This window comes from Lichenostomus cassidix, chromosome 5 (genome assembly GCF_008360975.1).
Source record: "Lichenostomus cassidix isolate B80296 chromosome 5, HeHo_3.0, whole genome shotgun sequence".
Classification (NCBI taxonomy): Eukaryota; Metazoa; Chordata; class Aves; order Passeriformes; family Meliphagidae; genus Lichenostomus; species Lichenostomus cassidix.
The window spans coordinates 62,722,967-62,735,848 of NC_139486.1; the positions used below are offsets into that span (position 1 = coordinate 62,722,967).

The following is a 12,882-nucleotide window of genomic DNA, read 5'->3' on the forward strand; positions in this document are numbered from 1 at the left end:
TTGTTACCAAAATACAACTTTATTGATTAAACACTAATTAAAGGACTTGAATTAATTGAATGCAAAGACATTTCAAAGTGTGCAATGCAACTTAGGCATTAAATTTTTAAGGAGCTGTACAAGGGGAGGCAGCAGTTAAGACAAACAATTTTCTCTCACAAACCACTTCAACACAAAAGTTCCTGGAGAGGCTTAGAAGGTTTTCTATGAAGTCATGCAAAAGAAACATTCTTGAGCAAGTCCCATGTGAAGTATTGGAGAATGGCTCCAAACACTCTCACGTTTACATTTGAAAACATCAGAACACAACAACAAATTCTTCTCTACAATACCAAATGTGTTTGTTTTCTATGAAATCACTGGAAGTCCACCAGGAGGAAAGTTTGTCCCACAGCAGCTAAGGTCAACAAAAGTCGTTCTTGGAAAGAGCTGTCAAACATTTCACTGATTTCCTCTCTCAGCTCCTTCAGCAGAGGTACTGTGGACTTACCATCTGCATTCAGAATTTTCTCAAAAAGTTTACTCCAGAAATCACTGCCAGGGGTCCTGAAACAAACAGAGCAGTGTTCAGTGGAAAAGTACACACACACCATGTCTATCAAGGTCTCCATTTATATTCAGCACTAAACATCCTGGGAGAACCACACTGGAAATAATAATTTTCACCCACGTGAATAAATATAAAGGAAAACTAGGAACATATTGGTCATTTTATATGTATGGACCTCTTTCTCTTTCTTCAATAGGTTTCTGGATAGTAACTACACAGGTCTAAACCAACTGTTTATGTAGTTACCTCTTCTAGTATACCTGACCACTACCACTATTCACGCTAAGCTATGGCAGTTGTAGTTCAAAGGAGTTATCAAGAACATTTTTGAACCAAACAACTTGGGAAACTCCTTTCATGAATAAGGGGCAGATGTAAATCTTATTTACCCACTTGCATGCTAAGTTAACAGGGCAATATATTAAAGGAAAGCTGCAAGAAAAACTTTAAAAAAAAAAGAAAAAGGTGGTTTAGAGCCAGATTTATTTTGTTTTTTCCCTTCCTTCCATCTGCCACAGCTCTGTATAGATAACATTTTGGAGACAATTAATAGTAATAAATCCTTTCTCTGCCAGATGTACCCACACAACATGAATAAAAAGGTTAAGTGACTCATTTAAGTCTCAGAAAACTGATATTAGAGCTAACCCTTTGTTCTTCAGTCTTGCATTGCTACTGAATACAGAAGCACTTTTCTCCCTGGAGCTAGGAGTTACAGTGGCTTTGAAACAAATTATCTGCCTCTGCTTTATCTAAGTGACTGACAAAACAGCAGCAGCCAGTCTCAGAATGAATCCAGCCTATAGCTCTTACCACTGGTAACTCTTGTATTTGCTAAAATAATTAAGTCAATGCAGAACCTAACCAAGAAAAAAAATATAAGACTTGAGTCCATTTTCTTTGTGGGATTAGGTGAGCAAGAGGTGTAGCAGAGATGATGAAGTGTTGCTAAGGCGGTGTAAGAAGTTCTAAGTGACAAAAATAGTCCTAAAAATTCAAACACAGCTTCCATATCCTGCCTCACATAAACCTGCACAGATGAAGCTTCCTAAAATAGTACAGTGAAAACAGAAAAAATTCATCAAATCTATTCTATGATAATGGTAAAATCCCTCCCCTGAAAAACAGGCTGTCGGCATTATACTCAGAGATGAAAAAAATCAACTTGATCAGAATTTACATTCTACCTTCCGCTAAATCTCTACCGCAATGTTGCAGTGCTTTGCTTTCATTCTGTCACCTTTTAAGTGGGTTCTCTTTTATTGGGAACCATTGACCTTGGAAGAAAAACTTTGTGCTCTACCCTGCAATTCCCCACTGCTTTGGTATTTTGTTGAACTGGTAGTAAAATCAGTAGCTCTTTCAGTCATTCTGTTATCTTTACATTTGTTTAATACTTAAAAATAATTAAGTAATTTTTAAAAAGTTTTCTTAAGATAAGAGGGTCATGGTTGTTGTATTTAACACCAGTCAGCCTTTTAATTGGAAGCTTTCCAAATGAACCCCAAAGAAATAAAAAACTCACTTTCCAAATCATTTAGAGAACTTTGAATAGAAAGGACAGAAGCAAGGTCATCTTTTAAAAAGTAGAATTACTGAAAGCAACAGGAAGAAGAATCCTGTGTCATCGCGGGTGTTACAAGTGCCACCAGCACTTGGGGCTGTATGCAAAGGATGAAGAGCAAGATTGTTCTCCATCAGCTGACTCTTCTCCCAGGGAGTGCATAATTTTGGAGCCTCTTGGTGGATGCAAGTTCCCCGCAGCAGTGAATTTGCTTGTCACAGATTACCTGAAAGCTTTAAACTGACTAGAGCAAGAGTCATCAATCAGTACCAACCAGACACACTAAAAGATCCATGTGTGAATGGAAAAGGATTTAGTGCAAATTCCTTATTCCCACATAATGAAATGCCTCATTTACACTGTGCATATAAGACTTCAGTACAATGTGTAGCTAGAGCACCAATGAAGACATTTCTTGGAATAAGTGATAGTGAAAAAGTAAGTACAGATCATGAATGATAAGTCTCTAATACTTTCAGAAGCAAAGGAGAAGAGAGGGTGGAAAACAGAAATTCCCTATATGTACTCTGAACTCCCAAATTGTGAACTGAGGCATGCAGATGAGTGAGAAGCCATTACAGCCTGGTCCCAGCTCCACAGAACTCATGCCCAAGCTTTAACTTCTTCCTGCTGTGTTTCCTTTAGCCATTCACAGGTCTCACTCTTGAAGTCTCCCTCCGAGTTCTACCTCAACCCAAAATCCTAGTTTTTTCAATCCAGCATCCCCAGCTTTGACTACAATTCCTTTCCAATTAACCCCTCCCATCCAAACTCCACTGACAGCCAGCCCTATCCTTCCCAACTCAGACTTACTATTCCTCCTGCTCCAGTTACCCAGACAGTTACTGCTCTTTTTCCCATCCCCACATCCTGATCAGGTCCCTGACACCACGTCCCAAGCCTTCTGTGGATTCATCTGAAGTAGCCCAATTTAATCTCTTGCAGAATTAAAGAAAGGATCTCATAGTAGAAAACCAGATATATACCCAGTAAAAAAAAAAGAAAAAACATTTTTTCCTCTGTACACAGCTTAAGAAGATGGGATTTTTTCCAAAGGCTGAGTACAACAAACTGGGAGATGTAAGCAGTGCAGGTTGCTAGGGAACTGGACAACTCCCATACTGGTAGTATGTTTTATTAAAGCAATGGTTCTAGGAGTGATCCATGATCCTGAATCAGATACCTATGAAGTAATTGTTGTCCTAAGTCAAGAGTTCTGGAAAGTCCTTATGAAATGCCAAGGCAAAAAAATCTGCAGTATGTGCCCAACAAAATGAACAGTGTTCAGTCTAAGAACAAACAAAGTGTATGAGAAGGCAGAGCAAATGTACAGCCAAAACATGCAGCTAAAAGAGAGCAGTAGAATTTAGTATCTGAGGACAAACAGCAGCTTCCAAAGAGCAGCAGTTTGCACACTTGCATCTTAGAGACAGTTTTAAATTATTTTCTTTGTTGTGCACATGTACTGTTTCTACAACTGTTACAGACAACTGTTACATTCTGCCATCAGTGTCCTAGAATGAAAACAAAAAAGCAGAAAGCCAAACGAATCCATTTCTGAAGCAACATGCTCATATGATCTTTGCCCCCCTCACCACCCACCTTCTCAAACTTCTCCAAATTTGACCTGTAAGGTGCAGAGAGACTAAATCAGTCTCATTTGAAAGGATAGAAAAAGCAAAATCATCTCAACTGGACTATTCATATTCTGCTTAAAATTGTCTCCTACACAGCACTGAGGCTACCAGTGAACAAGTCCAAGAACTTCACAATTACAGTTCCCACAAACCTAACACTTTTTGGCAAAAACAGCCCCAGGTTGTACATTCTAAGCTCTGAAGATAGTACCACTATAAAGAAAATTAAATTAGATGTCTTTTCTTTCCCAGCAGCCCCATCTGTAAAAGGACTTACTTTGATAAGTTTTGGCTGATTTTCCAGGTGGAATTTTCCTGATAGACCTGGATATGATCCCCAAACAACAGCAAATGGACTACATCTGCAATGCCAACCAAGTCTACCTGTAATCACAACAAGCATCACAAAGTTCAATGTCTATGACTTTCTGCTCTTAGTGCTTTCACGTATTTAAGTCTGAACCATCTTTGCACCAGAATCTTTCAGAGACCTGTTAAGCAAGAAAACTTCAAAAGGTAAAATTCTGGTTTCATTGTAGGATTCTAAATAAATGCAGTAGTTACAATCACTGAACAGCACCACTAATCCCTTCAATTAATGCCAAAGATTCCATCAGATGTAAAATTCTCTTTATTCAGTATTTATGGAGACCAGACCTTTCCATAGCACTAGTAAAGTTTAACTTAAGAAAATGGGTTTTGTAAAGGAAACAGAGAAACTAAGATATCCTGCTAAATAGAAACTCACCTGATAAGGAAGAAAACCTTCTGCCAGAAGCTGTTGTCCATGAGGGGTGTGAGCTGTGGGAAAGCTGTAGGGCAAGCTGACTCCAGGCAGTAACTTCAAATCCAGACTGTGAGAGAAATCCACCATCTTCACAGCATATGACAGCTTCTCGTTAGAAAATGCATCACAGATCCTGAGCAGAGGAAGCACATGAGGCAGAAAATGATCCAACAAACTTTTTTTTTAAATTAAATTTAACAGCACAGTGAAGCTGAGTCTTAGCCATGTCAATGCTCCCCTCTGATGGCTGCTGTCAGAACTACTGCTGCAAGGGCTGCCCTGGACAGCAAGGGCTCACAGCAGGGAGCCTAGGGAGGATCCTGCTTCTCCACAATAAGCAATAGTAAACACTAAGGCGCTATTTTCATATTTGTCACAGTTGTCTGAAACACACTTTGGGGACTGTGGGAATAGCGTGATGTTTTGCACTTCTCCCTCTCCTTCTCAATCTCAGAATAATTGATGCAAAAAATAATTAAGCTTGATAATACTTTAAAAAACCTTTCCTAGTCTACAGGTGAGGGAGGACAAACAGGAAGGGAAGGGAAGAGTGAACTGTAAAGGCTTAAAATGTTTTAATGATAAAATGTTAAAAGGCATCTATCGACAACTGCCAGGCCAACAATATCCATGTATTACAGCTCTCACTACTACTCTCCTTACGTACTTGTATGCTGTGAGCTTATTTTGTGATTTATACTATGCACTTGGCCTCTTGCCATCTAAAAACCCCAAACCATTATCTTAACTTTTTGGCAGTTGTTTGTTTTGTATTCACCACACAGAAATCCAGCAGGAGATATCCAAGTCCATCAAGCCACTATTAGATCAGTGACTTCCAGAACAGGATGCAGCACACCAAGGGATGTGCACGACAGCCCATTGCAGGATGTGAAGAAAATATTAGAACTTGCATAGTACAGGTATGTAATTTATTAATAACTATATAAATAAGTTATTAATAAAAGAATCACAAAGAAATTATAAATAAAATACATTGGGAGTATGCATGTTAGCTTACTGTAGGCCCAAAGTAAATCTCAATTTAATAGCTATTTTTAACATATCGGTGATAACTAAGAACAGCCCCAGTGAATTTATGTAATGGAATCATATCTGATTCATGAGACATTCTGGTTACTGGCTTCCCACTGATTCCTGAAGTTTTTACCTATTATATATCTTTCATCTATTTGAAGCTTTGGAGACTGTTAAATGCCTCAGTATAACTTCTAGCACTTTCCCACCTTTCTTTCCCACACTGAACAGATGCTTATTGACACATTCCTGAAATTTTGTTATGTCTTGCTGTTAAGTTCTCCAAGGACATTTTTTTTTACCATGTAACCAACGGGCATAATAAAGGTAGAGTAGGAGGGCAGAACCCGGGGTGGGGGGGCGAGATTTTCTAACCAACTGTTCCTCTAGTTAGACAATATTGGCTAGATATCCTAATTGCCCAGTCTTATCAATTTTAAGGATTGAATTCTGAGCGCTGTTTTCCACCATATTGTGTACCTGAAGGTTTTCAAGTAAAGGTTTGCTTTCATATTATCATTCTAACATGGTCTGGAAAAGTTTGTGTTCTATTTCCAGGTATCACCACACTTAGTTCACAGTTCTCATTCCAAGGGATACATGACTTTCTTAATATAGCATGGGAAAGAGCTTAAAGAAGAAAATTAGGTCTGTGCATCTAGATACAAGCTGGACTGCAGAGGAAGCTGAACACTTTGTTTAAGGGTATCTGGATATTCCAGTCCCACCTGACTTCTGTTTTCTAATTGCCTGGGTTTCAGATAGGGTTCTGGTGTAAAGCCAAAGGCAAGTTAAGAACCATATCCAGTTAGCAGTCTGGAACCTTAGTCAAGCAGAAACAGAACTGGGAATTCCTACGGGTGCATCCACCCACAGGCAAAGAAGCTTCTGACTGTGCTGGGACAGGGTCTGGCTTGGACAATGTGCAATAAACAAGCTCACACAACTTCCCGTGCAGGAACATCTGGGTTCAGCCTCCTCCGGGGTTCCTCCCAAATCCTGGCCAGGGCTTAAGGAGGAACCCAAGGAGTTCTTGCTCCTACACCCCCAAACCCCAGGTGTGGTCTTGTCTGGTTTCTAAATACAGAAAGGCTAATACGGGTTTTGACAATAAGTGAATACATAGATCATATGGCTAACACTGCTGTGTTAAGGAGCAAATACAAATACAGCATTTGATTGGAAGGTTCATCTGGGGGTCAGCCTGGGCTCAGGGCCTGCTGTTCCGGCCTCAGTACACCAGCTCAGGGGGAGAAATTACAGCAGCACGGGAGCTGTAGCTGAAATGACCATTCTGTCCCTCCCATATTTTCATAGGAAGAGACAAACCTGTCTCCCAGAAACAACACCTCTGGCCTCAGATCTCCATGGACAATCTCTGCTTTGTGCAGCTTCTCTACCACACGCAGAAGATCATGAACAACCACGAAGATGAGTTCCTTTGTGATGAACTTACGGTCACGGAGAATATCCTGAAAAGAGAATAAACACCTATCTCTGTACCCTTCTGCCTTAGATTAGGTGAAATATTTATAGCTCACCTTTTGTTTAATTATTCATCTGTACAGAGGTAATAGTCCCACCCTAAATTCAGTATAATCAGATTTTGCATATGATCAGCCCAAACAGAATTACAAGAACAGTAAGCTCTTAGGGAACATTATTATTCAAAATTGGACAAAAGATCAGGAGGGGGAAATCAAACTGAAAACTGAAATCACTATTGAATTTCAGTCCTATTTGCATGCAACAATTCAAAATGCACTTACAAGACTTCAAGTGTGATTCAGTCAGCAAGGCATTAAATTCTATGACCTTGCTATTGCTGACTGGATTATATTGAAAGAGGTCAAGTTAAACAACAGCTTTAGATGCAAATCTTGCTGTGGAATAACATGTGGGCCTTGGCTCCAGTCCTTTATGACTCACAAAGACAGAAAATGTGAAAAATTGGTTCAAGATTGTCTCTGAGAAGCACATGACCTATGAATGAGAAACCAGACCCAACTGAAGCATTAACGGACAGCCCCAATTTGTACACAGATAAAGACCAAAGATCTGTATTCCAGGATTAAACAGGAGCAGCTCTTCAGCAATGAGCATACCACCACCCCAAACTCACTGCTGGCACATGAGCAATAGTTTGGACCCTCCAATTGTCCTTTGTTTGTCTGTACTGACCCTGAGTGTGAAGCAGTTTGTATCCTTGTGCACAATGGCACAGCCATCCTGGTACAGGTAACAGCTGCAATTCTCACTGAAGCTCTGGTCAAAGTCAGAATTCAAACGCTTCTGTAACTCATGGGTGAAATAAAAATCCCAAGGCACAGGCTCAGAATACACCTACAAGAAGGTACATAAGAACATTTATTTTTGGAATAAAGTAAAAATTGCTCATCTTCATATTCTTCTCATCCTCTCTTCTTTCCCCTCCCACTTGACCAAGGAAGACATTTTCCACAGTCAGAAATTTTTAATCTAGATCCACAATTAGAAAGAGGACTTGAAGTAGCAAACTTCATGCGTGGAATTCAGAAATTAAGGGTTTATATTAATGGATGAGATTTTACCATTTCACACTTCTTGTACAATAACCATCATGTATGCTACCTTTATTGCAAATCCCTTCGCATCCTCAGGGAAAGTGCATTCAGCTGGAATGGCAAAAAACATCTTGTATTCTTCATTGTTACAATATTCCATTTTGATGCAGTAAGTCTCATTTCCTGTGATGAAAGTTTACATTCATAAGCTGTCACAGTAAATAGCTGCTCCCAAGTCATTCCCCACCTGCACCACATGAAACTAAGAGGATGAATATGAACCGTAATTCAAACACATTAGAACACAAACTCTGCGCTGCAGAGGGTCTGGTACACCTACCCAGCTCAATGTCTTTCCCAACCTCCATGCAAGGCAGAGTTCCAGTCTCCGAGTGAATATCTGGAGAAGCAGTCAGCGATGCTAGCACAGAACCCAAAAGCTTTTTACGCTGCTCAGCGCTCCACAGGAACGGAGCCACATCATCCCCTAAGAAGACAAACAACAAGAAGAAGTGAGCTGAAATTGTGTTAACTCTCTGCAACTTGGTTATATCTGTCAGTAATACGTAACCTGGATACTAGAAGCTTTTGATCCACATTCTGATTACTTCTCACCTCTTAACAACTCAATTAATCTCTTTCCAATGGTTCTGGGAAGTGAATGTGACCCTTGTCTTTAAAACTGCCTTACAAATTCTTATCGTGAGGTCTCAAGTGTTCTTCTGTAGCATCATGCAAAATCTATCTTTGACAAGAGACAAAGCTCTGAATTATTTCAGCCACAGCAGAATTCAAACTCATTCTGCAAAGCAACACTCATTTTTTAAGTCTATGCCCAGAGCAAGTGATCAGTTTGGGATTTTTAAATTATGGGGTTTAGGGAAATTTAGTCCTTTGATTACAGCAGAGGTTTTATGTAAGAAAAGGAAAACAAAGTTGGACTCCAACTCTGCTGCTCACTAAAATATTTAGAATTTAATGGCATTTATCTCCTGGAAGACACCTAAGATAATTCCCTGTAGGACTTGTTTTCCTTCATAACAGAATATAAGGTCATTCAGTAGATGAGCTGATCTGTAAAAAAGTGAGGTAGCCTCAAGGGTTTACTCTGCCTGCTCATTTGAGATAAAACACAAGAACGAGATGGCCTCTACTGCCTTCTCCCAAATGCCATGACTGTAAGGAGGGAGAACATTTTAAACTTTTACAGCTCACAGGTAAGAACCAGATCATCTACTTTTATACCCATACTAATTTGAAAAGCATTTCAGTAAGTACTGCTCAGGAAGCAACTCTGTGAAAGCAGATCCAGGAAACAGTGCAGGCTGGAGGCTACAACATGTTCCAAGCTTTTATCATCACAAACCTATGAAATTTACTGGCATATTTTGCAGGAATAAACTGACAGACACCTGAAGTATTTTTTATTCTTTACACAGTATTAAGAATTACTACATGTAGGGTGAGACCTGCAGTTCAAGGGAGATGTGCAGAAATCAAGAAATAAAGCAATAGGAAAGATGCAAAGTTTAAGAAAGGACCATTAAGCATCTCAAAAAAATGCTTTCTCTTTTCTGAAGAGATTTTCCATCTTGCTCTAAAGATTAGTACATATGACAAAAACAACTCAAAGATCCATCCAAAATATTCCACCTGCTTCAGTGAAATCACTTCTAATTACATTTCTATTCCAGGTCCCAAGTATGCTTCATCATAAAATAGTCTGCAGGCACATGAGAACATATATCTCCAGAGTAGTTACACTCTGAATTTTCAAATATGCAATTCTAATAAAGCACCATAAACCAAAATTAAAGGAGTTAAAGCAGGTTAAACACCTTGAAAACCATAATTCAGCACACATCTAATTCCACAGGCCAAATTTTGAAGGCTTTTTGTGACCATTTCTGTTCTAACTGTAATCTAAATATTTAGAACAGAGAGAAACACGGGCCTTTAACTAGATGCAAAATAAAGGAAAAATTTTACTATTTAAGTACCATTACTGTTTTCCCACAATAGGAATTAGAACGCTACTGTGAAGCAGCACAACAGTTTACAGCATATTTAAAAGTGGAGATTTAAACCAAAACTATGCAACTTGCACTAGACTCCAAATTTGTATTCATCTTTTCTAAAGCAATAGCTTATCAGCACATCAGGAGACACACAGTATGATTACAGAGAAAAAACAAAGACAAACCAAGACAAAGCTGTCTTAGAAGTTATTACTGCCATCCAGTCCAAATTTTTCATGTCAGAATTTGAGCGCATTACTCCTACAAACTACCTGCTTTACTACCTTAAGTAACTTCTCTCTCACCTTAACACTGACATGTTTTAGATGCTGACAAGCATCCTGTACTGCACCACACTACTGCTTCAAACAAGGGAGACAAGTTCAGTCACAAGGCACAGGAATGGGAAAGACACAAAGCACAGTGGGATACAGGAAGGACAGAAAAAAACCCACATGTGGAGACAGCTGTAAGTTATTTGTTGTGAGTGAAATTCAGGTTAGTACTAACCAGTAACAACTCCACCTTGAGAATGAGTAACCACTTCAGCAAGTAAGCTCTGAGACAGCTCCAGTTTCTCAGTGATCTGGAGGTATTTATTAGTAGACATTTGTGTAACAGAGGACAGAGAACCTCCTGAGACTGAAGAACCTGACGAGCGAGTATCTTCCAGGCTTGCTTCCATGATCGGGCTGCAAATAAAGACATCAACTACTCAGACTTCCCAAAGATACAAGCTGTAGACAGTGCAAACCTAGGGACCAGGAGAGGATACTGTGCACGCCCAGATTTAATTAACATGAAGAAATTCTCTCCCATCCCTAGCAGAAAGCCAGAAGTCATGTCTTGGCTTCATTTCAGTTTTGATGATTGATTACACTCAGAATCTTAGTCTAAAGAGGATTTTTAAAATCTTCTCTTCCACCAAATCTGACTGCTGGAACAGAAGACATTGTGAATATTTACCACTCCCTTTGCTACAAAATTTCAGTGCTTTCAAAGCAGTGAAGAGGTGGCTTGGAAATAACTCTTCCTAACTGAAATAACTCTTCCTAACTGTAATCAGCATGGTTGTCCAGTAACCTCCCGAGTAAAAAACACTTTCAGCATGGTATGCATGTTTACCCATGAACAGCCAGAAAATCCAACTCAGCTATAGATTAAGAACTCCCATGCAACAAATATTTTTTCTTCACAACAATAAAAAGTTATCTTGCCAGTTTTTTCTTCTCCCCACCTTTTTTCCTCTGTAGAAGAACTAAACCACGAACTCTAGATGCATTTCATATACTCAAAATAAGTGCAGAAGGCTATGAGTATAAAAGGAATTGGTGATTCTACTTTTCATGTTTGATAATGAAGACAGAATGCATTTATTAATTTCGCTGCAAGTTCTTTTCTTAAAAAAAACTTGTACATAAGTCCCACAGCAGTAATGCTGAACAGCCAAGTAGGCTTGCTATTACCCCTTAAATCTGCTCAAGGCAAAGCAGACCCTGAGATAAAGAAATAGGTCTCTCCAGTATATTCTGGTCTTGGCAGAAAACCCTTTCCTTAGCAACACTAAAGCTACAACCGTCAAAGACATGCAGGAAAAGGGGCTTAAGGCCTTTTACAGTTAATTACCTCAGTTTTTTTACGTGGAGAGCTTCAGTGTATGCTTCTTCACACACTGGTGTCTCCTGATTCAGAGGTGCACTCTTGGATTCTGGACTGTCTTTCTCCAGTTCGCTCTGTGGGAAAGCAGGAGTTGGGATTCTCTGAGCTGCCACCCCGTGAAAGGGTGTTGAGGCCAGGTGGGCAGCCCTGTTAAAGTCACATGTGTCTTCTGGGTTGGCACAAAGGCTGCTGGTTTTGTATGAGCCTGTCACAATTGCATCCTCAGTCAAACATTCAATTCCATTCAGCTGCTCCTGGGAAAAAAAAAAAAAGGAGACCATGAAAACACGTAGTAGATTTTATGACAAATTTTTCTTTACATAATAGCTGGACGTTTCCCTTTATCCCACCCCACCACCTTCCAACATGCATTCAGTTGGAATGCATCATTTACTCTTTGCAACCCTATATAAACTTTCATAGGAGGTTTTAGTTACCCTGCAACTGTTAGAGACACACGTAAGCAGTTAACATAGCTTACAACAAAGTCACAACTGTGTCTTTGAAACATTTACTACGAAGACATTGTTTTGGAAACAGGAAAGGAAGGCAGAGAATGTGTACTTTATCAGTGAAGAATCCCCTCACAAGAAGTTTAAAATGTGTTAGAAGAATATCTAATATGCTACTTTTTGGCTCTCTTGTGTACTTTCATTTTAAATTCCTGCTACTTGGAAAAAAACTGTTAAATGAGGACAGTACTTGTTCACGTCGTTTCTGCCTGTCAGCTTCTTTCATCTTTAATTTTTTTTCCAGCTCCTCAATCTTCCGTTGTATTTCTTCCTTCTTCCGTTCTATGGCTTGTATTTCGTCTAAGGAAAAAAAGTCGGTAAGGCCCAAAGCATATTTCACATACAGTCAGTGGCTACAGCCTAAATCATTTGTCAAGGGGCCAAAACTTCTGGTGGTCTTTCCCTGTTCCACAACTTCCATGGAAAGCTGTTGAATATGTTACTGTCTCTGTCCCTCATAGCATTTAAACAACTATTCCAGGAGAAAAAAAGAGATGCAGCTGCAATAACTGACAGAAGCAAATACAACTTTATAATTCCATCTCAAAAGCCTTACTTGCCTCAGCCCACTTTG

At 39.4% G+C, this 12,882-nt stretch overlaps 1 protein-coding gene across 6 annotated transcripts in view; it reads right to left on the reverse strand.

The window, feature by feature from the left end:
- BUB1B (BUB1 mitotic checkpoint serine/threonine kinase B) overlaps window positions 1-12,882 on the reverse strand; it is a 31,621-nt gene continuing 18,739 nt past the window's right edge. For 4 of the 6 annotated variants that reach the window (XM_085063495.1, XM_085063499.1, XM_085063500.1 and 1 more), the window contains exons 10-19: window positions 12,499-12,608; window positions 11,764-12,050; window positions 10,648-10,829; window positions 8,460-8,606; window positions 8,187-8,302; window positions 7,758-7,919; window positions 6,906-7,048; window positions 4,500-4,671; window positions 4,029-4,135; window positions 1-546 (exon numbers count right to left, since the gene is read on the reverse strand). In XM_085063495.1, the coding sequence (XP_084919621.1) occupies window positions 357-546; window positions 4,029-4,135; window positions 4,500-4,671; window positions 6,906-7,048; window positions 7,758-7,919; window positions 8,187-8,302; window positions 8,460-8,606; window positions 10,648-10,829; window positions 11,764-12,050; window positions 12,499-12,608 (1,616 nt within the window). In that variant the 3' untranslated portion in view covers window positions 1-356. The remainder of the gene's footprint in view (window positions 547-4,028; window positions 4,136-4,499; window positions 4,672-6,905; window positions 7,049-7,757; window positions 7,920-8,186; window positions 8,303-8,459; window positions 8,607-10,647; window positions 10,830-11,763; window positions 12,051-12,498; window positions 12,609-12,882) is intronic. The other 2 variants (XM_085063496.1, XM_085063497.1) reach the window with 1 other exon arrangement.